A 24732-nucleotide genomic window follows, 5' to 3' on the forward strand; every position below is an offset into this window, starting at 1 on the left:
TATTCCCTGAGGGGAAAAAATGCGTAAGAGGGGTAGGTGCCCTTTGGAAATCTCCCTGAGGGGATAAATGTGAAGCAAAATGCCAGAGAGAGTGGGAAGTGGATGGGAGAGATACAACCCTCAGTCACTTGTGGGCAAACGGATATTCAAACACTCTGGCTGTTACATCCCCTTTGCCCATTTTTTTCTGCATTTCCCCCTACACTTTAAACCTCCAGAGATGCTGATTCACCCTCTGGAGAGTGAAAATAATTCGGCCCTGAGCTGTTTCTCCTTAGGTCTACCTCCCTCACTGAGGGGAGAGCTTTCTGGGAAGTCACTCTGCCTTCCTCCCTGACTCTCTGTTTAGACTCCAGCAAGTCTCCCCACCCTTGGCCCAAGAGAAGAATGTGGTCTTAGTGACACAGTCCAGATTCCACTGTAAGAAAAGCACATATGCCCAGCAGCGCTGGCTGCAAATCTCAGAGCGCTTGCTAACTTAGTCCCTCTGGGGCTTTCATTATAAGCTGGTCTCAGCCAGACCTGCTTCCTTCCCATTCATGCCTCAATGACTACTGCTTCCTCCTGTCACCAGCCCAGTTTAAGTGCTTAAAACCCTAGGGCCCAGGAAACTGGAATCTGAAGTTAAGACTTCAGTGAGCCACAGGTGAACCTTTCCTTTGATGGCTCCTGTCTCCAGTCCTACGCTGGGCCCCTGATGTCTCCCTTGGACATTCCCTGTGGGTCAGGTCCCCAGGTACCTATTCCTGGAGCATCATGGACTTTCCCATCATGATGCATGTACTCTCTGTGTCTTTTGTCCCTTCCTAACAAAGAGCTTCATGTCTGTGACAGACCTCAGTGTGTTTCCAACACACACTGTGCCTGTCGTGGAGGAGGGGCCCAATGCCATTGGTTGATTGAGCAAATGAGTAAATGGTTACTGTCTGGCCTTACATGACCCCACAAAGTCTGCATTAAAGACCCAGATTCTGACCTGGCTCCTTGGTAGTCAGAATCCTCTAGATGAAAATTCCCCAATGTGTGGATAGGGATCTGGTTCCTGGCAGGGGTCATCTTAAGCCATGATAACAGGGACTCTCAGAATTTCTATCAGCCAGAGGTTATGGCCATGGTTAAAAAAAAAAAAAAAAAGAATTCCTCTATTTTATTCTTCTAGCCATTCTCTCATAGGTCAACTTACCTTTAACTGGCAAGTATTAAGGATAATTAGATTGAACATGGCGGGGGGAATACAAGGCCAATATCATTAAAAGAAAATATTTAGGGCGCCTGGGTGGTTCAGTCGGTTAAGTGTCTGCCTTCAGCTCAGGTCATGATCCTGGGGTCCTGGGATTGAGTGCCATATCGGGCTCCCTGCTCAGCAGGGAGTCTTCTTCTCTCCCTCTAACCCTTCCCCCTGCTCATGATCTTTTTCTCTCTCTCTCTCAAATAAATAAATAAAAGAAAAGAAAAAGAAAAAATATTTACAAGATCAGAAACAGATTAGGATGCATAAGACAGAGTCCTTGCTTCAAGAGGGACATTAAACTCTGGGTAAGACAAGCACCTACAAAGCCAAATATACAACAGGAAAATCCTAGAGTGGGTGCATTATACACATATGAATTATTCATTGAATTGATTGAACACTGACACTTACAATTCCTATCCAAAAGATGCTTATAGTGGGGAGACATGGCAGAGATCTTTAGCTGTCATCCAATATCCACTTCCCCCTTTTTTCTTTAGTAACAGAATCCCAGAGGTTCAGTTAATCACACAGCCTTCCAGATAAAGATTCTATTTCCCAAACTCCTTTGCAGCTGGGAGTAGCCAAGTAACTAAGTTCTGACTAAAGGGATGTAAGCAGAAGTGACGTGTGCCACTTCCAGGACATAGCCTCACATGGAAGGGACGTTCTCTCCACTTCCCTTCTCTTCCTCCCCTGGCTGCAACAGCATTTATCTTAGATTATGACGCAGCAACAAGACGGAAGAAGCCTAGGTCCCCAGCACCTTATCGGCTTTGCTCTGCTTACACACCAGCTATTATAGAAAAGAAAAATTAGCGTTGGTCTTGTTTAAGCCAGGTATGTTGGCTTGTTATTTGGCCACTGTTATCTGTAGCAGCTCAATGGGTATCTCATGTAGCAGAGGACACAGGCGGGTCATGAGAAAGCCAGCTGACACAGGTACCAAAGATGTTTAGAAGAGAAATAAATCAAGCCAAAGTAATCTGGGAAGTCTTGAAGAAAGAGAAGGAGCTTGAGGTAAGCCCCCTGAAAGGGTGAACAAATTTGGATGGTGGGGGGAGGCTGGGGAATCTACATGGAGGAATGTAGAAAGGAATATACAACACAAAGTGCATGGGAACCAAGGACCCTGTGAGGCGACATGGAAGACAGCACTCTGGATTGCCCACAGTCACAGGGTTCAACTCCCCTGCCCTCTCCCCAGCTGCCGGCATCTCCTCTGAAGGCTTAGCTGCCATTTCTGTGCGGGGAACTGCCAAATCCCACACTTGCATCTCCAGCTCTACCCTTATCCAGAATTCCAGAGCCAGAGTGCCTGTCCCTTCCTGGACATCCCTATCTGAATATTTCCCAGAAACCTTAATCTAAAATTGAGCCCCTCTCTCTCCACCTTCTTCCTGCTCCACTCTGTGCATTCCCTCTGCTGTTCACGCTGCTCCTCCCTGTCTGTGACCCAGGCTGACTCTCCATTGTCCTATTTCACCTTCCCGCTCCCCTACCAGCCCTGTTCTAGGTTCCACTCTTGCCCCGTTTTCTTCACTAAACATTAGGTTTGTGAGATGCGTTGGTGTTGTTATGGATAGTGGCAGTTTGCTCGTTCATACTGCTGTTTGGTTTTCCATGGCCTGAATATATGACATGGATTTATTTATTTTACCGTGCAAGGGCATTTGGGCTATTACCAATTTGGACCTAAGTTGACCCTTGAACAGTGTGGGGGTTAGAGGCACTGACCCCTCTGCATAGTCAAAAATCTGTGTGTAACTTTTTTTTAAAAGATTTATTTATTTATTTATTTATTATTTATTTATTTTAGAGAAGGAGAGATGTGGGAGGGGAAGAGGGAGAGAATCCTAAGCAAACTCCACGTCCGGCACAGAGCCCAACGAGCGGCTTGATCCCACAACCCCAGGATCGTGACCTGAGCTGAAACCAAGAGGCAGACGCCTAACCAACTGAGCCACCCAGGTACTCCTGTGTATAACTTTCGACTCCCCCTAAAACTTAACTACTAATCAGAAGCCTTACCACTAACATAAACAGTTGATTAACACATATTTGTATGTTGTAAGTATTATACACTGTATTCTTACAATAAGGTAAGCTAGAGAAAAGAAAATGTTATAAAGAAAATCATAAGGCAGGGTGGGGGGAGGGGTGATATAGGTGAAAGGGATTAAGCGTACGCTTATCTTGATGAGCACTGAGTAATGTAGAGAATTGTTGAATCACTGTACACCTGAAACTAGCATAGTACTGTGTGTTAACTACCCTGGATTTAAAATAAAAATTTAAAAAACATAAAATCATAAGGCGGGAAAAGCACACTTACACTACTGTACTATAAAGAATCCATGTAGTATTAGTGGACCCAGAATCCATGTAGAATTAGTGAACCCGCGCAGTTCAAACCCATGTTGTTCAAGAGTGAACTATACTATAATTAGTGCTGCCATGAAATTCTTGCACGTCTTTGTTTTTTTTTTAAAGATTTTATTTATTTATTTGACAGAGAGAGACACGGCGAGAGAGGGAACACAAGCAGGGGGAGTGGGAGAGGGAGAAGCAGGCCTCCCGCTGAGCAGGAAGCCCGATGCAGGGCTGAATCCCAGGACCCTGGGATCATGACCTGAGCCGAAGGCAGGCACTTAAACTGAGCCACCCAGGCGCCCCTCTTGTACATGTCTGTTGGTGAATATACGAGCACATTTCTGTTGGGTATGTTCTAGATGTGGGAATTCTGGGTCAGGAAGTGTGCATGTGAGCAGGTTGAGTAGAGTCTACTCTTTATCCAAAGTAGTTGCATTAATTTACATTTCCACTAGGAGTGTTTGAACATTCTCGTTCCTCCATCTCCTCAACACCTCTTGTCAGTTTCCCTTTTACTACACTTTTACCCTCTTTTCTTCTACTTCCTTGTCCAGAACATGGCCGTAGAGGCCGGGAAGGTGTGTTCCATGACTATTTGTACGGTGGTATAGTTGCGTGGAGCCATTGGGGAACTGGAAGGCAAGTTGAAGAGGTGCGTAGTCAGTGGGCAGAGAAACATAATGAACGCCTATTAAGCCCACACTAAGTGCTCACACTAAATGCTTGACAAGCGTTATTATCATTTAACCACCATAATCACTCCTTGAATTCTGGCAACCCAGGAGTTCCATAAGCTCCCAGATTAGGAAACTGAGGCTCAGAGTGATTAAGGAACTTACCCAAAACACCACCACTAAAGATAGAGGTAGAACTTGAAGGCCTCCGAAGGTCATTTACTTTCTATTTTATTCTGTTGCCCTTTCAGCTGCGTTTCCGGCCCCTGCGCCTCACTGTGATTGAACTACCCAGACAGCTGTCTTTGCTGATGACTGAGCATCCAGCATGTGCTCTCTGACTGATCGCAGTGTCTTTCTGAGCCTGATACTTCCATCCCAGCCTCACAGAGCATCACCTGAGGGAAAAGGTCTGGCCTAACGAGCACCCTAAGATGTTGGAGATGTAAGAGATCACAGAGATTCGTTCCCATGGGGTCTCGCTCTCCACCGAGGGACCTTTGCATTCAGAATCAGTCCTGTAAACATATTACATAGAAGCATTACCTGCAACCCAAGAATATCTGGTGATAATGGAACCAGTGGAGGAATCCACAGCCACTGTTTGCGGCACTTAAACTGTCCACCAGGGGACACCATTGCTTCCAGTTTCCCATCATGGGGGGAAAAGCGAATTCCCCAAATTCCTGAGGCCTCCACCCAAAGCATTTGCTTTTGGCTCTAAGCAATGTTTCAGATTTCTTTTTCAGGTCAAGCCCTCCGCCTTCCTGTTTGGATATTGACAGTTGGGAGTGGGCAGAAGGAGACTGAATCAGTAGATTGAGGGCTCCAGAGACATCCACTGTTGGCCATGGTTTCAGTGTGACAAATGCTAACACTAGTGATGCTGGTGGGTGTGAGATGTGTAGAGTGTTTTCTGTGCACAAATGTCCTTCATAAATACTGTCTCTCATTTAATCACCATACGTGAAAGTACTATTCTCACACTGCTGCAGAAACTAGAGAAAGTAAAGGACTTACCCGAGGTCACATAGCTTGTAGGTCAGGGTCCTGTTTACAAAGCCTCTGTCCTGGTTTGCACTTGAGTGTCTAAAATACACCTGGGTGGGTTTGGAATACTAACTCAGATGGGTTGGTAAAGCCACAAATACGGCTAGGAGATGAGCCTGTCACCCTGTCTTCCTTTCCTCCTCCCCAGGCTCTCGCTCAGACGCCCCGAGGGCAAGTGGTCTGATCGGTTCCTTCACAGTGAACTGTTCTTGATCCCGAGCAGAGGTTCCTAACTCTTCCTGAGTTGAGAACTGCTTCCCAAAATGCACATAATTGATCTACTAGATCCTGGCTTCGCTCTGCCACTGACCGGCTCAGCGATGGAGGGCGAGATGCTGTCATCTCTCCCAGCTTCAACCTCGTCTTGTGTAAAATGGAGTTCTGCGACTTTCTGGCTTGTAAGTGATAGGAACCCAACTCACACCAGCATGAACAACAACAAAACAAAACAAAACAGATCAAGGCAATCTCTTGGCCCACATAGCCAAAAGGCAAGAAGGCTGGCTGAACCCAGGCCCTTGAGCTCATCCACACACCCCACCCCCCCACCCATCCACCTCTCATCTCTGTTTCTGTCCATATGGTCGGCTTTGTAACCTTGGGCTGGCTGAAACCGTGGCCGGCCACCCAGCCACTGGCTCCTCGGAATCCTGTCCTCACCCTGCCATAACCAGGGAGGAACTGGCATTCTCTGCCAACTCCGAGTTGAAGAACTAAGTGCCTCTGCATCACAGGGGGTAGTGAGCGCCAGGCAGGATAGCAAGGGCGAGAGTGTTTAGAAAAGTCAAGCTCACCTGCTGAGGGCTATCCGGCCCCAGGGCAATTCCCTTGCTGGTAAGCCTCAAGTGCAGATGTCAATAGTTCCTCATGAGAGTAGGATCTGGGGGGCGGGGGTAGGCTGGCAGAGCGATGTGTTTCCCCCTTTCTTCCCAGGCCTCAGCCTGCCGAGTGAGGAGGGTGCCTCCATGGGTCCATAAACACTCTCCATAAATCTAAAGAAAGTGACCCAGACGGATCCCCCCTATCACTTTGCATCATTTCCTTCTGTCTGTCAGGGTCACATTATCACCTCCGAGGCAGCAAATGCAAAGCAGAGGCAGTGGGGACACCCCCACGGCAGCAGACCCACCACTAATGCCACCTTGGTGTTGCATGACCTCTCCTGGAGAAGCAGACTCACCTCTCCTCATCATCCTTCCAGACTATGGGTCTCGTAAGCTGCCACCCTCTCATGGAATCCTATTCACCACAGCCCTTTTTAAGCAGCGGCTCTTTTCCTTCCTAAGGGACAAAGAAATGGGGCAAAGCAACTCTTGCCCTTTTGTGCTTTCCTACCTGATAGGGAAACAGCCTCCTGACCCAAAAATAGCCTTATCTGTGCAGCAGGGCCAAGACTCCCGGGTGGGCCAGGCTGTGATGCACCTGCAGGCTTGTCCCCAGGCTGCAGGCAGTGGGAACTGAGCAGTGACACAGAACGGTCCTAAGACAAAAAGGCCATGGCTCCACCCAGGATGATCAAAATTAATATCATAAACACCAGTAAGTAACTACCGGCCTGGGCAAGTGCACACACCCAGTGTCCCTGGGGCAGCGGCAGACACCCTGATCCCAACCACACTGACCTCCGGGCCTGTAGCGATCCCCTGCCGGCTGCCATAGCCTCTGTTTTGATCTGACCACCCCTCTGTGTCCAAGTGGTGCGGGAAGTGGGGGAGCACACAGGCTAGGACTTGCTTCAGTCCATACCGCCTGCACAAGGCCGCTCCTAGGCTGCCTGCTTCTCTTCCCCTCAGCAGCTCCCCTCCCCTCTGAGCCCCAAAGGCTAAGGAAGAGCCCCCACCTTCAGGATGACTGTGTATCCAGAGGCAGTATATCCAGGACTCATTCAATGATGCTATCCGGGTGGAAATTGACTTCTTCACACAGATTCCTTCGTGCTCCTTAACACTCTCTGCTTCAAGGTCAGATAATGGAACTGTTGACAAAGTTTTTTTCCAGGCTGAGCTGGTGGAAGGCCTAGCCTGCTGCCTCCTTTCTCTGTCCTGATGGGGAATGTGACATGACCCACTGGAGCGTCAGGGATGATGTTGGCTGACGCTCTCCTTGGTCTGGATGCTGACCTGAGTGCTTCATGTACACAACCCCATTTGGTCTGCCGGACATTTCTGCATGACAGCCAGCTATTAACCACTCCTATCTGCCAGAAGAAGTAACTTAGGCCAGGAGACGCTAAGAAGCTGCACCTCAAAGTGGCAGAACTGGGATTTAAACTCGGCCCCTTGGAGCCCAAAGCCCACCCTGCAGCCCTGTACCTGCTGTTCCTTTGCAATATCTCCTGCATGGACCCCCTTCTCTTGCCTCCCTCTAACTGCGTCAGCCCTGGAACCGGCCTCCTGACTCCCTTCTTGCACTGTCATTGTTTCTACCAGCACTGTCTCTTTTTTTGTTTTGTTTTGTTTTGTTTTTATTTATATTCCTGTTAGTTAACATACAGTGTAATATTAGTTTCAGGCGTACAGTACAGTGATTCAGCACTTCCATACATCACCCGGAGCTCATCACAGCAAGTGTGATGCTTCGTCCTCGTCACCACCCACCTCCACTCTGATAACCATCAGTTTGTTCTCTAGAATTAGAGTCTCTTTCTTGATTGCCTCCCTCTCTCTTTTCTTTTCCCTTTGCTCATTTGTTTTGTTTCTTAAATTCCATGTGAGTGAAACCATATGGTATTTGTTTTTCTCTGACGGACTTCCCTTAGCGTTATAATCTCTAGCTCCATCCATGTCGTTGCAAATGGCAAGATTTCATTCTTTTTGATGGCCAAGTAATATTACATTGTGTGTATATATATCACATTCTCTTTATCCAGTCATCAGTTGACGGACTCCTGGGCTGTTTTTATAATTTGGCTAAGGTAGAAAATGTTGCTATAAACGTTGGGGTGCATGTATCCCTTTGTATTAGTATTTTTGTATGCTTTAGGTAAATACCTAGTAGTGCAATTGCTGGGTCATAGGGTAGCTCTATTTTTAACTTTTTGAGGAACCTCCACACTGTTTTCCAGAGTGGCTGTACCAGTTTGCATTCCCATCAACAGTGTAAGAGGGTTCCCCTTTCTCTGCATCCTCGCCAACATTTGTTGTTTCCTGTGTTGTTAATTTTAGCCATTCTGACAGGTGTGAGGTGGTATCTCATGGTAGTTTTGATTTGCATTCCCCTGATGATGAGTGATGTTGAGCATCTTTTCATGTGTCTACTGGCCATCTGTATGGCTTCTTTTGAAGAAATGACTATTCAGGTCTTCTGCCCATTTTTAATCAGATTATTTGTTTTTTGGGGTGTTGAGTTTGATAAGTTCTTTATATATTTTGCATACTAACCCTCTATCAGATATGTCATTTGTAACTACCTTCTCCCATTTTGTAGGTTGCCTTTCAGTTTTGTTGATAGCACTGTCTTTCTGAAACACAAATTTGATATGACTTCTCCCAACTTTAACACCTTCTGTAGCTGCCAAGTGGCTTGTTGTGTATAGACCCTCCTGTGTGGTGGTCAAGTCGGCTTCCCTTACCAGGCAGACTTATTCCTCCGGTCCACCTACTCCAAACCTCTGGATGTGTCCAGGCCCCTTTAAAGGCTTACCTTCTCCATGAAGCCTTCCATTCTGAAGCTGCCAGGCTTTGAAAGTGAGTTGAAGAGGCCCCTTGTCTAGTGGTTTTGAAGCCAGGTTCTGAAACACCACAAGGGATCTCAGGACGGCACCGGGACAAATGGATGCTGGGCATGGGCTGGGTCACCAGCTCCCTGCCTCTGCTCAGCAGCCAGAGATTCACCTTTATCTGTCATGTATCTGGGGTTCATGTAAAATGTCATCTGAAAAGGGTCCTGCTGCTAATATACTAACATATATGTTACAATAATACAGTAATAATAGCATAATAAACAGTACCCAGCCCAACTTTCTAATTTTACAAATATGGAATTCCTCCTGCACCTGCTGCCCACTATCGATTTGACACCTAGTAAGTACTATCCCCTGCAAGTTTGTCTTTTCCTTTGGATGTCTGTCTCCTCAACTAGCGTATAAACTCCTCATGGGCCAGGACCAGGTCTTATACTTGGTTATTTCCAGGGACTAACATGGTTTAAGACATATTTATTTGTTAGGACTGTTTTCTGCTTAAGATATTTCCCTAGAGACATAAAACTAAAACCCCACCTAATACCTCCCTCTTACTGCCTCCCCAGAGGTAACCACTCCCTAAGTTAGTGTTAATCGTTTCTCTGAGGTTTTAAATCACATATAAAGGCACTCTCCTTTTTTTTAAAGATTTTTTATTTATCTATTTGACAGAGAGAGACACAGCGAGAGAGGGAACACAAGCAGGGGGAGTGGGAGAGGGAGAAGCAGGCCTCCCGCCAAGCAGGGAGCCTAATGCGGGGCTCGATCCCAGGACCCTGGGATCATGACCTGAGCCGAAGGCAGACACTTAACGACAGAGCCACCCAGGCGCCCCTAAAGGCACCCTCCTGCTCTGTGATCTATCGTTCCTGAGTTTCAAGGGAGATCTCAGAGACACATGTGAAATGAAGGCCGCTCCCCTGCACACATCCTATTTCCCGGTTGGATTCGAAGCTCCTAGAGGGCAGACAGCATGTTCTATAGCTGCCCCTCCAACACACACCTCTCTTCCCAACTCACGTCACATGCGGACTCTGAGGGTAATTTCTACTCATCCTTGAGGAAGTGGCCGTGTCTCCTCTGTGAGGACCCTGGCTGGAAGCGCTGCCCGCGAAGGGTAGATCACCTGTTGGTTAAACACCCAAGACCCCAGGCCAGCCCGCCTGGTATGTATCTTGGCTTTGTCACTTTTTAGCTGAGTGTCTGCACCAAAGTTAGTCAACCTCACTGTGCCTTGATTTCTTCTTCTGAAAAAGGGGGGGGGGGAGGGGGTAATCATAGTATCTATTCATAGGGCTCTTAGGAGGACTAAGTGAGTTAATATAAGAAAAGTACTTCAAACTGCACATCTTAAGCATCAGGTAAGTGTTAGCTACTATTGTTTTGATGCCAAGTGAAGGATTTCTGTATTGCTGGATTTCACTTGTTTAGAAACATCTACTTCACTCGGTCCCTATGCAATGCAAGGTCACCCTAAAGTGGCTGGACCTTAGCACTGAGCCCTCACTGGAGGGACTGGGTATGTCTGTCTGTCAAAACCAGGTATCTCACCTGGCCTCCTTCCTCCCTTGTTCTCTGTCCACACTTTTTCTCCTGCTCAGAACTCACACAGCACCAAATGGCTTCCAGCCCTGTATGAGGAGATAGCCATCAGGAATGTGCTGGACCCACTGGGGTGCCAGCAAGCCTAGTTTCTCAGGGGCCTTCGGCCAGACTCTGCCAGGAGAAGCGAGTTCCCCAAACCCAGCCTCATCTCTTAGAACTCCTGGTTGGACGGGCCCCTCTGCCACCCCTCTGCGCCCCCCCCCCCCCACTCTCCCATGCCTCTTCACTCCCTGCCTTCCCTGTGCCTCCTCTAACTGGGGTCAGTCCTGTCCAGAGGTCTCTGGGGAAGAAGTGGTGTCATGCTTGATTTGACCCATCAGTTTTTCTACTTACCAATCAGCTACCTGCTGGCTCCAACAAGAGGATACATGAGCAGGTTTTCTTTAAAAACCTTAATGTGTCCATTAACACGTCATAGAATTAAAACAGTGGCAAGGGGACTTCAGCCATGCCTGTAATATTTTATTTCTTTTTATAACATATATGAAATAAATTAAATTATAGCAATTATTTCTGCATTTTTTGACTGTTTAAAACGTTTTGTAATTTAAAAAAAAATCACGTGTTAGGAGACAGAAATAAAACTGACCTACACATTGAGAGACATGACCAAGTTCTGACTCGGTCACTAATGTAGACTTTTAGATGATGAGGCATTTAGATTATCCACACCTCAGTTTCCTTACTTATAAAATGCTGGTTAAGGTCTCTTAACATCCAATTCTTTGAATTTTTAAATAGGAATGCCCCAGTGTCTCCTGGTTCTGGACATTTCTCTCTCTCTAGCATACCTGTTCCCTTGCCTTCCAGATTATTCTCGTTTTGTCTCTTTCCTCCCCTCGTGCCCCTTCAGAGGGGATGGAAACCTGGATAAATACATAAATGGGAAGAATGGCTTTGTGGATGCCCACAGGGGCACTTTGTGGGGCCATCTGGAAGGATCTGCCCTTCCTTCCCCACATGACCCAGGTGGCCATTTCCCTTATGAACTGTGAAAACACCAGGGTGGCCTTGCCTTCCCCAGGGGCAGGACTTGCCTCAGGCCAAATAGGAACCCCTGGCTGAGTGACTCAATCTCTGCCCAGTGACCTGTGGCTTTATTATCCCAAACAATTTTCAGGAAAGTGTCTATCAGAGAAGCTCTAGTCAGCAGGTCTGGAAGAAAGTGGTTGTCTTTGTGGGTCCCCAGGCCCTGTCCAGTCACAGGGGTCAGGAGACCCCTCTGGAGAGCTGAGCAGAGTCTTAGCCCCCACCCCTCACCCCACAGGGCTGTGCACCCATCCCATCCCCAGAAATCGGCTCTGCCCCCTTCTGCTTCAATCATCCGCCCTGGATACCATCACTTTGGGGCACCATCTGACGGCCTGCTCAGTTTTAGGGGGGGCACCGAGAGCTGAGGGAGTGGGAGGGAAGAGGTCTCAAATTGCTTCCGGCAGTGAGGGGTGTGGGAAGGTCAGAGCCTCCTTCCCTAGACAAACAGCCTCCAGCGTGTCTCCCCGTGAGGGCCTCTGTTAAGCTGTTGAGCAGACCAGACGCTGAGGGACCATGGCCACCCAGTTAGTGCGCAGGGAAACTTCTTGCAGACGCAGCCCCGTAGCCCGGGCTCTCCACAATCGGGCAGCCGTGCAGGGGGCACAGGGGAGGTGACCAGGGTCACCGTTAGCAAAATACTCCTGGCTTCCCATTGCCCAGTAAATCTTCCCCAATGGCTTTTCTTGGGCGAAAAGCACTGATGAGGTGCCTAACGAGGTTGAGTTATTACCGACTAGCCACGTTTCCCTGAACCCTAATCCCTTTTGCCATACAGAAAAGCCTGTGGGGAAAACTGACATACCTAGCCACAGAATTGGAGGAACAGACCTTCTTAAAAGGTCTGAGGATGGATGGCGAGAGGCCTTTTGCAGGTCTGGGATTTGCAACCTGAGTGGGTTTCAGAGTGGGATAAAGGGCACAGGCAAAGACGAGGCTTGGAGTCCCTCAAAGGAAAATGGAACAGATCACCTGGGTCCATAGTGGCCCCCACCCCTCCTCAGATTATGTCCCACTCTCCTGCACAGAGCTGCTCAGAGATGCTAGCTCTTTGCTACTCAAGGGATGAGAATGGGATTTGGACCGGTAATGGCATCACTTGGGAGTTTGTTAGAAATCCATTGTTAGGGGGCACCCGGACCTACTGGTACAAGAGCTTGCATTTTAGCAAGACCCCTGGGTAATTTGTGTGCACCTCACAGTCTGGGGAGCCCTGGTCTGGCCACTCAGAGTACTAGCCCCTCCCCCCACTCATCCGGCGGGGCGGCGGGGGGGGGGGGGGGGGGGAGGCCTAGCTTTCCTGCTCTCCTAACCTCTTCTCTTATGCCACATCTCTCACACCCTGCGGCTCCACACGCTGACAGCCTGCAGTTGGAAAATTAAAGTCTGACCCATTCATGCCACTGAGCAATCGAGGGTAACTTAGTGTGTCACCAAACTCACATAGCATTTTCATATTAACACATGAAAATCATCTTTTTTTTAAAAGATTTTATTTATTTATTTGAGAGAGAGAGAGAGAGCACAAGCTCTGCGTGGGCAGGGTCAGAGGGAGAAGCAGGCTCCCCGCTGAGCAGGGAGCCTGATTCAATATGGGACTGGATCCCTGGACTCCAGGATCATGACCTGAGCCGAAAGCAGTCGCTTAACCAACTGAGCCACCCAGGCGCCCCACATGAAAATAATCTTAACGCAAACACTATATAGAAAAATGTAGGGTGCCGAGTGTTATCAGCAGGATGCCAATGCCTTTGAACCACTCCGGGGGCAGGTGCCTATGTCCAGGCCCACCTTGTAGAGGGTGGTTTAATTCATCCCTTTGCCCCTCTTTTCAGCGCCTCTGCCCATAATGCTCCCATGAGAGCAGAGAGAGAAGCAGCGAAATAGGGTAGGAGGAGCAAGAGTTCTGAAAGAGGCCAGAGAAGATGCTGCAACCGGAGGCTACATGGCTATTAACACCTGCTAAGTGCCTAGTACATGGCCTGCTGGGGAAGGCACTGGCTTTGGAACTGGACTAACCTGGATTAGCTCTGAGAACCTGGGCATGTTACCTTCAGTGTCTGAGCTTCAGGCTCCTCATCTGTAAAAAAATGACCCCCAGGGGGTTGTAGTGCTGATTGTCTATAGTGAGCCAGCCCAGAGCGAGCATTCAGTGTCTGTCAGTTTTCTCCCCGCTTTCCTGGTGTGTGCAGGAAAAGGAGGAGCTGAGACATGGCCCTGACCTTCCAGAAGGCTAATGACAAAACTGGTAGGCATACAATGATTAAATACTCCAAGGCAATAGGGGGTTAAATGCTCAATTGAGCAGCAGAGCCACCGGCAGGCGAAGACTGGAAAGTCCTACACAATCTTTTGGGTGGAAATTGAGCCAGTGAAGATAAACAAGAGACGAAGAATGTACACAGAGCATGCATAGAGGCTTGGAGACGGGGCTGGGCGGGACATGAGTGGAAACCCTGCCGGAAAGAGTCAGTAGAAGCAGAGGACAGTGTCAGGAGGAGGAGGGGCAAGAGGAGGCAAGGAAGAGCCTGTGGAAGGTGCTGGAAAGCTGGGATAAAGAGCTGGGAGACTGAGTTTGTGTGATGCAGACCGTGTGGTGGAGGAGGAGTACCACAGGACTGGACCTGAAGTGTGGTCATTGATTCAACACACTCTCCTGCACCTCTCTTCCCCAGTTTTATTAGCGACTCCTAGATCCAAAGTGCCTGTTTGTTCAGCCTTTTTGCAGTGTGCCTGGAAAAAGCAAATTTGATATATTGCAGAGGTGGGTCTAGAACTGAATATGACTAGTAGAAATGAGCCATTCCTGGGCACTCTGTGCATGCCAGGCTCTGAGGTTCTTCATTATGAAAGGCCATCTTATTCCTCTCAACAATCCTTAAGGGGATGCGTTTTTGCACCCAGTTTGCATGAGGAAACTAAGGCATGCTCTAAAAGGTTAGGTGACTCGCCTAAGGCCCCACAGCTAGAGGCTACTCCATTAGCCACTGACCTCCTTCCAAAAAAGGCAGCCCCTCCCCAAGCTGTTCTAGGGTTCTAAGACACCCTGGAAGCTGCTTCTAAACAATTCTTTTCTCCACAAGGGCAAGAAAGTCTTTAGTTCTACTGCAAGGAGGACATGAGGATGGGGAAACAAACAGAACCTGTCCAGTAAGATACGGACCCAGCATTTTCATGTTCCTGTCCAGCCCAGAAGGATACTGAAGGGAAAAGTCTGAGTCCCAACTTCACTGAACTTCCAAGAACATGTAAGAAAGTGTTCTCCCACCCCTCCATCTCCACTTAAAGCAGATTTAGGAATGGCTGGCGCTGTATCAAGGAGGCCTGCTTTATATTGAGGTTGGTAGGAGTCTCTACCATGAGAAATTCAGGCAGTCTTCCCTCCCTGAGGCACATCTAGATCCATTCGGACTGGGAACTGGAACAGGAGGCTGGGATGGGAGGGCGCTATGAAAGGAAGGGGAATAAGAGAAAGAAGGTCATACCCACAACAATCTCCTTTATGTCGTGAGCAGGTGGCCTTTAGGGAAGGAGCACTGCTCCCAGACATTTACCCTTGAAACTCTGCCAGTTGAGGATTATTCCTCAACATCTCCTACCTCCATCTGGACTGCAACCTTCTTGGAAGTGTGATAAACCTTGCTGGCTGATGCAAGGTGTATAATCCTCTCTGTGGTGGCGGTGGTTATGGTCCATTCCTTTTTTCTTTCTTTATCTTCTTGTCTTTCAGAATTAGCAAAGCCAACATGAAGTTCCTTCATGGAAGACGCACATCATGATGTGTTGAGATAAAGCATGAACTTGGTGTGGCTACTCTCAGAAGGTCTTGAAACATATATTTAAGATTTTATTTATTTATTTGAGAGGAGAGAGAGAGCGTATGAGCAGGGGTGAGGGACCGAGGGAGAGAGAGAAGCAAACTTCCCGCTGAGCAGGGAGCCCGACGCGGGGCTCGATCCCAGGACCCCAAGATCATGACCTGAGCTGAAAGCAGATGTTTAACTGACTGAGCCACCCAGGGATCCCCGAAACATAATTTTTTTAATTGTTTTTTAATTTTTATTTTTTTTCCTGAAACATATTTTAAAAGAAAAATGTATGCTGTGAAAATGATGCATGCTAACAAAGCATTTTGTATTAATCATGTTTTTATTTTCTATATTTTATAATAGTTGGACACCTTGGAGCCTTGCAGACCTGGGAGGGACAGCCTCTCAGGATTAGCTAAGTCTTAGGAACAGCAAACAACTTGCCCACAAGCATGAAATGCAAACCAACCAATCCTGAGCCCATACCCCCAACCACCTGTTTTCCCATTGTCACCCACCAAACCAATATTCCCCTTCCCCCAAATCACCCCACTGCCAGGTACCAGATAATTCAAGACCACCCCCATAACCCAGAACCTGCTGAAATTATTGAAACCATCCAATCCTAAGCCTTTTCCATTCCTCCCCACAAAAAACACATAAAGGCTAAAGTCCATACTTTTCCCTTGCCCTTTCTGCCCCTGGACCCTGATACTTCCCCAGATGGCCCTGCACAGGGTGTCATGCCTCTCCTTCTAGGGATCTGTGAGTATCAACTTCTTCCTTCACGACAGTCATTTCTGAGTCTGCGTGTGTTACCATCCATACTCGCTTGAAACTAATCCCGGGTACATTTTAAAACACATTTTATACAGGAAAATTCTATAAACTCTGCTCCCATTTTGCACTCAGGAGGGTAGCCTTGGAGGCAGGTGGGGGTGGGCAGACGGACGGGAGGTGGCACAATGGAAGTGTTTCAGCCAGGAGTTCATGAGCCTGGACTCCCAGTTATAGTTCCATCGTCTCTGGAAACCTCAGCTTCTTGCTGAGATCACCACAAAATTATATTAGGTGATTCTAAATTCCCAGTGTCTTTGGATCTAGAAGGCTCCTAAAATATGCTAAAGGAGCAATATATGAATGCTTATGCTGTAATAAAAGGTTGGAAGGAAAAAATAGGGTACAAAATTATACTTATCCTACAATAGAATATGGCTGAAGACTGGAAGAAGAAAGTTTTAATAAAGGGATGGGATTATGGATCTAAATGTATGTTTCAATTTAAAAAAAAAGTCTCGAAGTTCATATCAAAGCAGAGCTGGTAATCCTCTCTCCATTTCTGCATCCTTTTATAAATGCCTCTGTGTTCATTTCTAGAGATTGGAAGTCCAGAATGGGTCTAATTGGGCTAAAATCAAGGTGTCAGCAGAGCTGTTTTTCTTCTAGATGCTCTAGGGGAGAATCTGCTTCTCACCTTTTTCCAGATTCTAGAGGCTGCCTGTATTCCTTGGCTCAGGCCCGCCCACTTCCATCTTCAAAGTCAGCAAAGGTCAGGTGAGTCTTTCTCACTTCCCATCGCTTCTCTGACTCTGACTCTTCCCTCCTTCTTTAACTTGTAAGAACTCTGTGATGACACTGGGTTCACCTGGAGGACCCAGAGTAACCTTGCCATCTCAAGGTCAGCTGATTAGCAACTTCAATTCCATCCGCAGCCTTAACTTCCTTTTGTTATCCGTATAACATATTCCTAAATTCCAGGGATTTGGAGGGGGACAGCTGGGGAGGGGGCATTATTTTTCTCTGGAATTCTACCTCCTTTGTGTCTTCCTGATTGCCCTTGCTCCTTGTCACCCAAACTTGGTGAGGAAGGGCAAGACCCTACACTGTGTTTTGCCTTGGGAACTTGTGGTCCTTTACGGATAACCCTGCCAGCTTGGGAGATGCCTCCCAGTGCCTAAAGCTGGACGTCCAGCCAGCAAACACTTATTGAGCACCTTCTGTGTGTCAAGATCTAAGCCAGCTGTTAGGGACAGTATAAATATGATGACATAGTCCCTGCACAGGGAGCTCATAGTCTAATAAAGGAGAGTACCCATCCACATAAACATCCCAAATACAAAGCATGAAAGGAAGGCCATGTGAAGCGAGGTGAGGAGAAGTGCTGTGAGCCGTGTCCCCATTCCAAAGGGACATCTGAGATCTGAGGTGCCGCTGGTGGAAGAGGTGAGCCCCCAAGCTCAGCTTCTGCTCTACATTTTTAATTTTTTAAGGTTACAAATTAGCATAAGAAAATGTCCCCCTGTTCCACTCCCCTGTCCTCCTCCTGATCTGCTGTCTCCACCTCACGGATCACAGGTAACTGCTCTAGTGAGATATTTATATCCTTTTAGATATATTCTGCATGTGAACATGCTCAAATGTAAAAAATAGATAACTTATAACTATTTCTATTCTATAACATTATTTTGCAACTTCATCAGTCTCTGACCAAATTGAGGATATTTTCCCAAGTAGTACAATGTATATTTGTATATTTCTAGGGTAAGTCTCTAAGCATGGAATAGCTGTGTCAAAAGATATGTGCAGTTTTAATTTTGACAAGTCATCATTCAAATATACGAGGCTGATTTAGTCTCCCTCCAGCTTGGTATGGAAACCACTGTTCCTCCACACCCTCCACCAATGCTGGACATCATCCATCTTCTTAACTTCTGCCAGTCTGATAGGTGGAAAAGGGGTATCTCAGTGTGGTTTTAATTTGCATTTCTCTAATGATGAGTGTGGGTAAACCTTTTTTTTTTTTTTATATGCCTGTTTATGTTTTAAATCTTTGAGCCATCTGGGATTTATTTTGTTATAAGAATAGAACTTTATTTTTTCCAAATGGCAGCACTAGTTATTAAATAATTTACATTTCCTCCACTGATTTGAAATGCCACCCAGCTCTAGATTTTAAAAACTGAAAGAAGGCCACCTCCACCTACACTTCACACCATATGCAAAAATAAGTTCAGAATGGATCCTGCATTTAAAAGTAACATATAAAACTTTTAGAAGATAACACAGGAGAGCATCTTCAGGTAGTAGGGATAAGCAAAGAGTTCTCAGGTATGACACCAAGAGTAAAATATGTCAAATTAAAAAATTAATAAATTGGACTCTACCAAAATTAAAAACCTTTGGGCTGTGAAATATTCTGTTTAAAAGATGAAAAGACAAGCTACAAGCTGGGAGAAAATCTTTTCAAACCACACATTAAACAAAGGCCCATATAGAGAATATACAAAGAATTATCAAAACCTCAAAGAACTGGACAGATACTTCACCAAAGAAGACATATGGATGGCAAAGGAGCACATGAAAAGATGTTCGATATCATTAGCCATTTGGGAAGTGCAAACTGAAAATTTAAGACCACAGTGAGATATCACTACATACCTCCTAGAATGGCTAAAAGACAGTGATAATGACAGATGCTAATGAGGATATGGAGAAACTGAAACTCTCAAATATTGCTGATGGAGATCTAAAATGGAACAACCACTCTGGAAAATAGGTTAGCAGTTTCTTACAAAACTAAACATGCAATTACCATATGACCCAGCGATTGCACTCCTGGATATTTAACACGGAGAAATGAAAACTCATGTTCACACAAAAACCTGTATGTGAATGTTCACAGCACCTTCTTTTTTTGTAAGATTTTCTTTATTTATTTGAGAGAGAGAGAGTGAGAGAGAGAGCACAAGCAGGGGGAGCTGCAGAGGGGGAGGGAGAAGCAGGCTCCCCACTGAGCAGGGAGCCCAACGTGGGGCTCTATCCCAGGACCCCGAGGTCACGACCTGAGCCGAAGGCAGACGCTTAACTGACTGAGCCACTCAGGGGTCCCTAAAATATTTTTTGAAATGAAAAAATGAGAGAAGAAAATCACCTTTGCCAAAGACCTCTCCATTGTACACGGCGGTTCTCTTTGGTGGTTGCTTTATCCACAATAACCTACCCCACCTCTCTCCTCCCGAGACACACAACATGACATCCTTTTGAAGTTTCCAGTGGAATGCGAGTTGCCTTAGACCTGGAGGTACAGAAAAGTTGCATATATATAAAAATAGTTCAAAAGAACACCAGCATATCAGATTCACCAGCTGTTAATATTTAACCAGTTCATTTTATCACATGGGATCTATCTCTCAATCTGTATCATTCTTTCGGAATCATGTGAGGGTTAAGTTTCATCCATCATGAGCCTCTGCCCCTAAGTACTTTAATGTTTATTTCCTAAGAATGTTCTTTTATACCATCACAGTACTGTTAACTTCAGTAAATTTAACACTGATTCGATACTTTAATCCATCGTTCTTATTCCACTTTTATCAATGGCCCCAATGACATCCAGCACAGAGTCGAGACTGTTGTCCTGTGTCTTTGAAAGCCTTGGTAGATCCAGCTCTACTACCAGTCTCTCCTTGACACGGGGCCCTCGGAATTCGCATCTGTAAACTGGGATCGTAGTACCCACCCTTTGTGAGTAAAGGCGCTTTAACAATCTATGAGAGCGAAACGGATTATCTCTCGTCGGCATCACTATTCTCCACTGGGTCTAAACTTCCGTTGTGGGTGGGAGCTGGAATTTAGGGTGGGCTCCTCTAGGGAAGAGGTGACGGAGACTGTGCGAGGGACTCCCCTTTTCCGCCCCCCTCACCTGGAGTGCCGGGCGGCCAATCCGCGCCGCGCCCCGGGTCCGGCGGCCAATGGGAAGGCGGCGCGGCGCGCTCCCCCAGGGCTATAAGTGCGCCGGAGCGGCGGAAAGTGAAAGTGGTGCGGACGCGGAGGACGCCGCTGACGCCGCCGGGCTGCAGCCGAGCCGCCGGGATGCTTAGGGCTCCCGAGCCGCGGCCCAGGGAGGCGGGGGCGGCCACCCAGTCCAAGCCGCTCACCTCCTTCCTCATCCAGGACATTCTGCGGGACGGCGCGGAGAGGCGCGGTGGTCACACGAGCAGCCCGCAGCCCCCGCGCCAGCCGGACCCGCGGCGAGACCAGGAGCTGGAGCCCGAGCGAGGAAGAGGCGGCGCTGGGGCGCCCGAGGACGAGTGGAGCGCCCGGCTCGGCACCGGGCAGGAGGCCGACGCCCCGGCGGAGAGCGAGCCAGGTGAGCCCGCGAGGCTGGGGCGGCCGGGCTGGGCCAGGGTGCGGTCCCGAAGGAGGGGCGGGCCGGCCTGCGGGCTGCACCGGCGCGAGGGCGGGTCCAACGCAGGCCTCCCGGAGCTCCCGCTGCAGGGATGCGGGGCCCCGCGGCAACAGGCCAAGGGACCTCACCGCCTCCCGCCGCGGGCGCGCCTCGAAAACTAACCCTGAGCCCCACCGTCAGGGTGGCGCAGGATTTGTACCTGGGCTGGACTCGCCGGGCACGGTGTTCTCTGCTCCGCGGGCTCTGGTGCCCCAAGACCCCGCCACGCGCTCCCAGCCACCGCGGGACCCTGGATCCGCGCCCGCCCCGCGCTACCTCTTGGCAGTTAGTTACGTATAACAAGTAACTGATCAGGGTTTGACAAGCGAAGACTCCCTTGGCTTCCCAACTCCAAGGGCAGTAAAACTACATTTGGAAGGTCCCTCCGGCCTTCAGGAAATACAACACCGTTAGAACATTTAGAATAGACTTTTTACTTTTCCTGTCACTTCGGATGAGGTATCCTAACGGCTTGTTTAGAAAAAGGGGACTGAAGCCAGAGAATGAACTTGCCCTCAGCCTGCGCCGCCTCTCCTATAACGCAAACCCTCTCTGGCCACCCAAAAGTTAAGCTGATGCCTTTGGGTCCTGCGTTACCAGCTGTCTGATTCCTGTGTCTTCCCTGCCTCACTTCTCCCACCTCTTCTCAACGCACACATCTAGGACCCTAGTTAATTCTCCTGGACGATATGGCAGGAAGCTCTACCACTAACGGCTTCTAACGTTAGGTTCTTGATGACTGTTAGGAAATTAATACATAATATACGTATTCACTCACTCCCCACTCAGGGGAGTTCCTTAGTCATGTGAAAAAAGTGAAATGTATCGAAGATGACAGTGGGCTGTTTGTTCACTCACCGAAGAGATAAGGGTGGATTGAATTCTGTTCTCTTCCCTCTAACATGTAACCTTTTCCTTCCCATCCGTCCTTCTCCCTTCTCCTTTCCAGATAGACACTTTGAGACTTATCTGATGGACTGTGAAAACAGTGCAGGCTCCTTACCAAGCCTTCCGCAAACCTCGAAACAGCCGCAGAAGCGCTCCCGTGCTGCCTTCTCCCACACTCAGGTCATTGAGTTAGAGAGGAAGTTCAGCCACCAGAAGTATCTGTCAGCCCCTGAAAGGGCTCACCTGGCCAAGAACCTCAAGCTCACCGAGACCCAAGTGAAAATATGGTTCCAGAACAGACGCTATAAGACCAAGCGAAAGCAGCTCACCTCGGACCTGGGAGACCTGGAGAAGCACTCCTCCCTGCCGGCTCTGAAAGAGGAGGGCTTGTCCCAGGCCTCTCTCATCTCCATGCATAACAGCTACCCTTACTACCCCTACCTGTACTGCTTGGGAGGCTGGAACCCACCTTTCTGGTAGTGCCAGCTCAGAGGACAATCATGAGTGGTCAAATACTGTCTTCCCTGGGTTTGCGTCTCTGGAGGGCAAAAGGGGCCAGGCTCAGGGAGGACTGGGGAGCAAGCGACGTGCGTACTGACCCTGTTGCAGGTTTGCATCGACATCCCAGATTCTTCACTGGTGAGCCAATGAAAGATCTGGGACAGTGAATAATATCCAGATAGATCCCCCAACACGTGATGTGGGAGGTTTTTTTGCTCTTTGAGACCTCCGCCAAGTGGGGAGGGATAAAGTCAAGTGCTGTTTCTAGCACTTCCTGTGATTTCATATGAGCTGTCCCCATCACTCCTGAGGATGCCATTTCCACTCCATCCTCTTGTGTAACTGAACATCAACCCTGAAACCGCGAACCTGAAGGGGAAAAGGATGACCAAGTCGAGGGTGTCACCTCCCGAATTACACTTAAGTTCCAAAACCTCTCATTGACCTTGGAATACGACCAAGGTTCCTCTCTGTCCCCATAAGAGAGAGGAAGACAGAGGCTCAAAGAGAAGCCTGTCATGCTCAGCACGGACCTGCATGGGATTTGAAGATCGGTACAAGGAGGTGAAAATATAAGCTGCTGCTGCTTCCTTTTTAAATAACACACCGACCTAAGTATTTCCAGGGTGGCCCAAGCAGAACTCGAAGCACTCACTGTGGTTTTAGTACAAGCTGTATAAACAGAAATGTACTGCAAGGGGTGGGCCCGGGACAGAAGACTCTCCACATGTCGGACAACGGCCTGAGGAGGAGCCTCTGCACTGCGGCTGGGCAGTTGGGGGGGGAGGGCATTACATTTTTTTGTTAATAAAGATTTTAAAAAAGCCTCCTCTGGACCTTTTTGCCCTGGGCCTGAGAATTAGAATGAGCAGTTTCCTGGAGTTTTCAGGCTGTAATTCATACTACACCATGACAGATCACATACTTCTCTCCTATAAACTCCTGCCTTCCCTCCTTTTATTTTTTTGTTCCTTTTCCACAACGATCACCCACCAAAGGGCTTCTTTGCAGCCCAGACTTTTAGTCTGGCTGCACCTAACATACACCTTCCTTATTTAACCTGAGATCTGGTCTTTTTTTTTTCCCCCAAAGCTTTATCTCTCCTGGGTTAAAAAAATAAAAAAGAAAGAAAGAAAGAAAGTAGGGTAGGGGGAAGATCCTGAATTGGCTAAAAGATGTGCATTTTTTTTAAACTAGCAATTCTTATATTTTTTTCTTTAAAAACATACATTAAATCCCAAATCCTATTTAAAGACTTGACAGCTCGAAAAGGTCACTGCTGCTTTTATAAGACTTTCTGGTGGCTCTGTTGTTACAGTTCAAAGTCTGACAACCCTCTGGGATCCCTGCAGGCAGAGGAGTTAAGAGGTATCGGGCTTTCACACACAAGGAGAACACAGGGCAAAATGAAGGGTTGGGAGCCATTGAGCTGTCCAGTGGAAATGCAGAGTTCATGGGCAGGACATGGAGAAGAGGCAGCCAGGGCTTCGGGGAGCTGGGTCCCTGGCTGCAAGCTGAGGGGGCCGATAACACTTTGCCAGCAGGGGCTAAGGAAAAGGAAACTTTTCAAAACACATTATTACTGTGGCGTCCGTCACCAAACAGCGAAACTGTTCAAATACTTCGGGAGCTGTATTTAATGCCTATAAAAAATGGGTCCCCCAAACGAGTCACCTAGTGACTTCAGCGAGAATGGGAAGAGGGCCAAGGAGAAACCTGGCCACGCTTCTGTTTCTACCCGATTGTCTCAGGTGACCTAGTGGAGGGGCGACGTCAGAGTAGAAGCAGCCAGTTGTAATGAGGTACCCCGAGGCCTGGAAATCTCTTGATCCCACTACTTAATTGTGTTTAGTGAGAAACCATTCAATTTCCTCCTATTAAAAGGGGGCAATTTACTGTTGGTGGCAAAACTGCCTGAGTTGATAGAAAGTTGGCCCGTTTCACCCCATTTTCTCCCGTTTGGGCTCCACATTGAAATACTGTTAAACGCTCGGCTGCTGACAAGCACCAGGGGCGCAGACAGCAGACTGGCCCAGATTGCTTGCTTCTGCTCACAAGGCTTTGAAGAGAAGCATCCAGTGCCCACTCCCCGCTTGGTACCCTTTCTCTCTCACTCTCTTTCCACCGGCTGTTCTCCAGGTATTAGAACATTTTACCATGATGTGTATTGTGTTGCAAAAAAAAAAAAAAAAAGTCTTTGTTTAAAATTATTTGGTCTATGAATCTATCTTGCTCTTCCTCCATTGGAACTAGTTACTCCCCCCATCTCTGTCTGGGTATCTGATGGGTGAACTAGAGGGTGCCTCTGACCACCTCAGACAGCCTGTTGCCCTTCCATAAGTCAGTTTGGGTTCTCCACCTGCATAACAAACTCTGCTCCAGTCTGTAACATGAAAGCCTGTGACTTGAAGTTGAGTAAAGTACCCCAACCAAACTTTATTTTTCTAAGTATTTTCGGCAATGTGTGAGTGTTTTTAAAATAAAATACTGTGACTTTATTAGACGTATTTACGTATGGGTTTTTGTTTCTTAAACGCTGCATGCTTTTGAGCTTACCTATTTCTCATTACTGTGTTCTCCCTCACTCAGCCTGCCTGACAAATCTAAGGAGACCAAATAGTCAAAAGCAGTAGCTTAGCCAGTGGCAAATGATGGTCATTCTT

The 24732-nt window shown here is 47.7% G+C and overlaps 1 protein-coding gene across 1 annotated transcript; it reads left to right on the forward strand.

Moving 5' to 3' along the window:
* The first annotated feature begins 20280 nt into the window (after window positions 1-20280).
* NKX3-1 (NK3 homeobox 1) lies at window positions 20281-24532 on the forward strand. Its single transcript, XM_027598939.2, has 2 exons — window positions 20281-20602; window positions 21630-24532. The coding sequence occupies exons 1-2, from the start codon at window positions 20326-20328 to the stop codon at window positions 22046-22048; spliced, it is 696 nt and encodes a 231-aa protein (XP_027454740.1). The 5' UTR covers window positions 20281-20325; the 3' UTR covers window positions 22049-24532.
* Window positions 24533-24732: the final 200 nt, after the last annotated feature.

The sequence above is a fragment of the Zalophus californianus genome, chromosome 2 (genome assembly GCF_009762305.2).
Source record: "Zalophus californianus isolate mZalCal1 chromosome 2, mZalCal1.pri.v2, whole genome shotgun sequence".
Classification (NCBI taxonomy): domain Eukaryota; kingdom Metazoa; phylum Chordata; class Mammalia; order Carnivora; family Otariidae; genus Zalophus; species Zalophus californianus.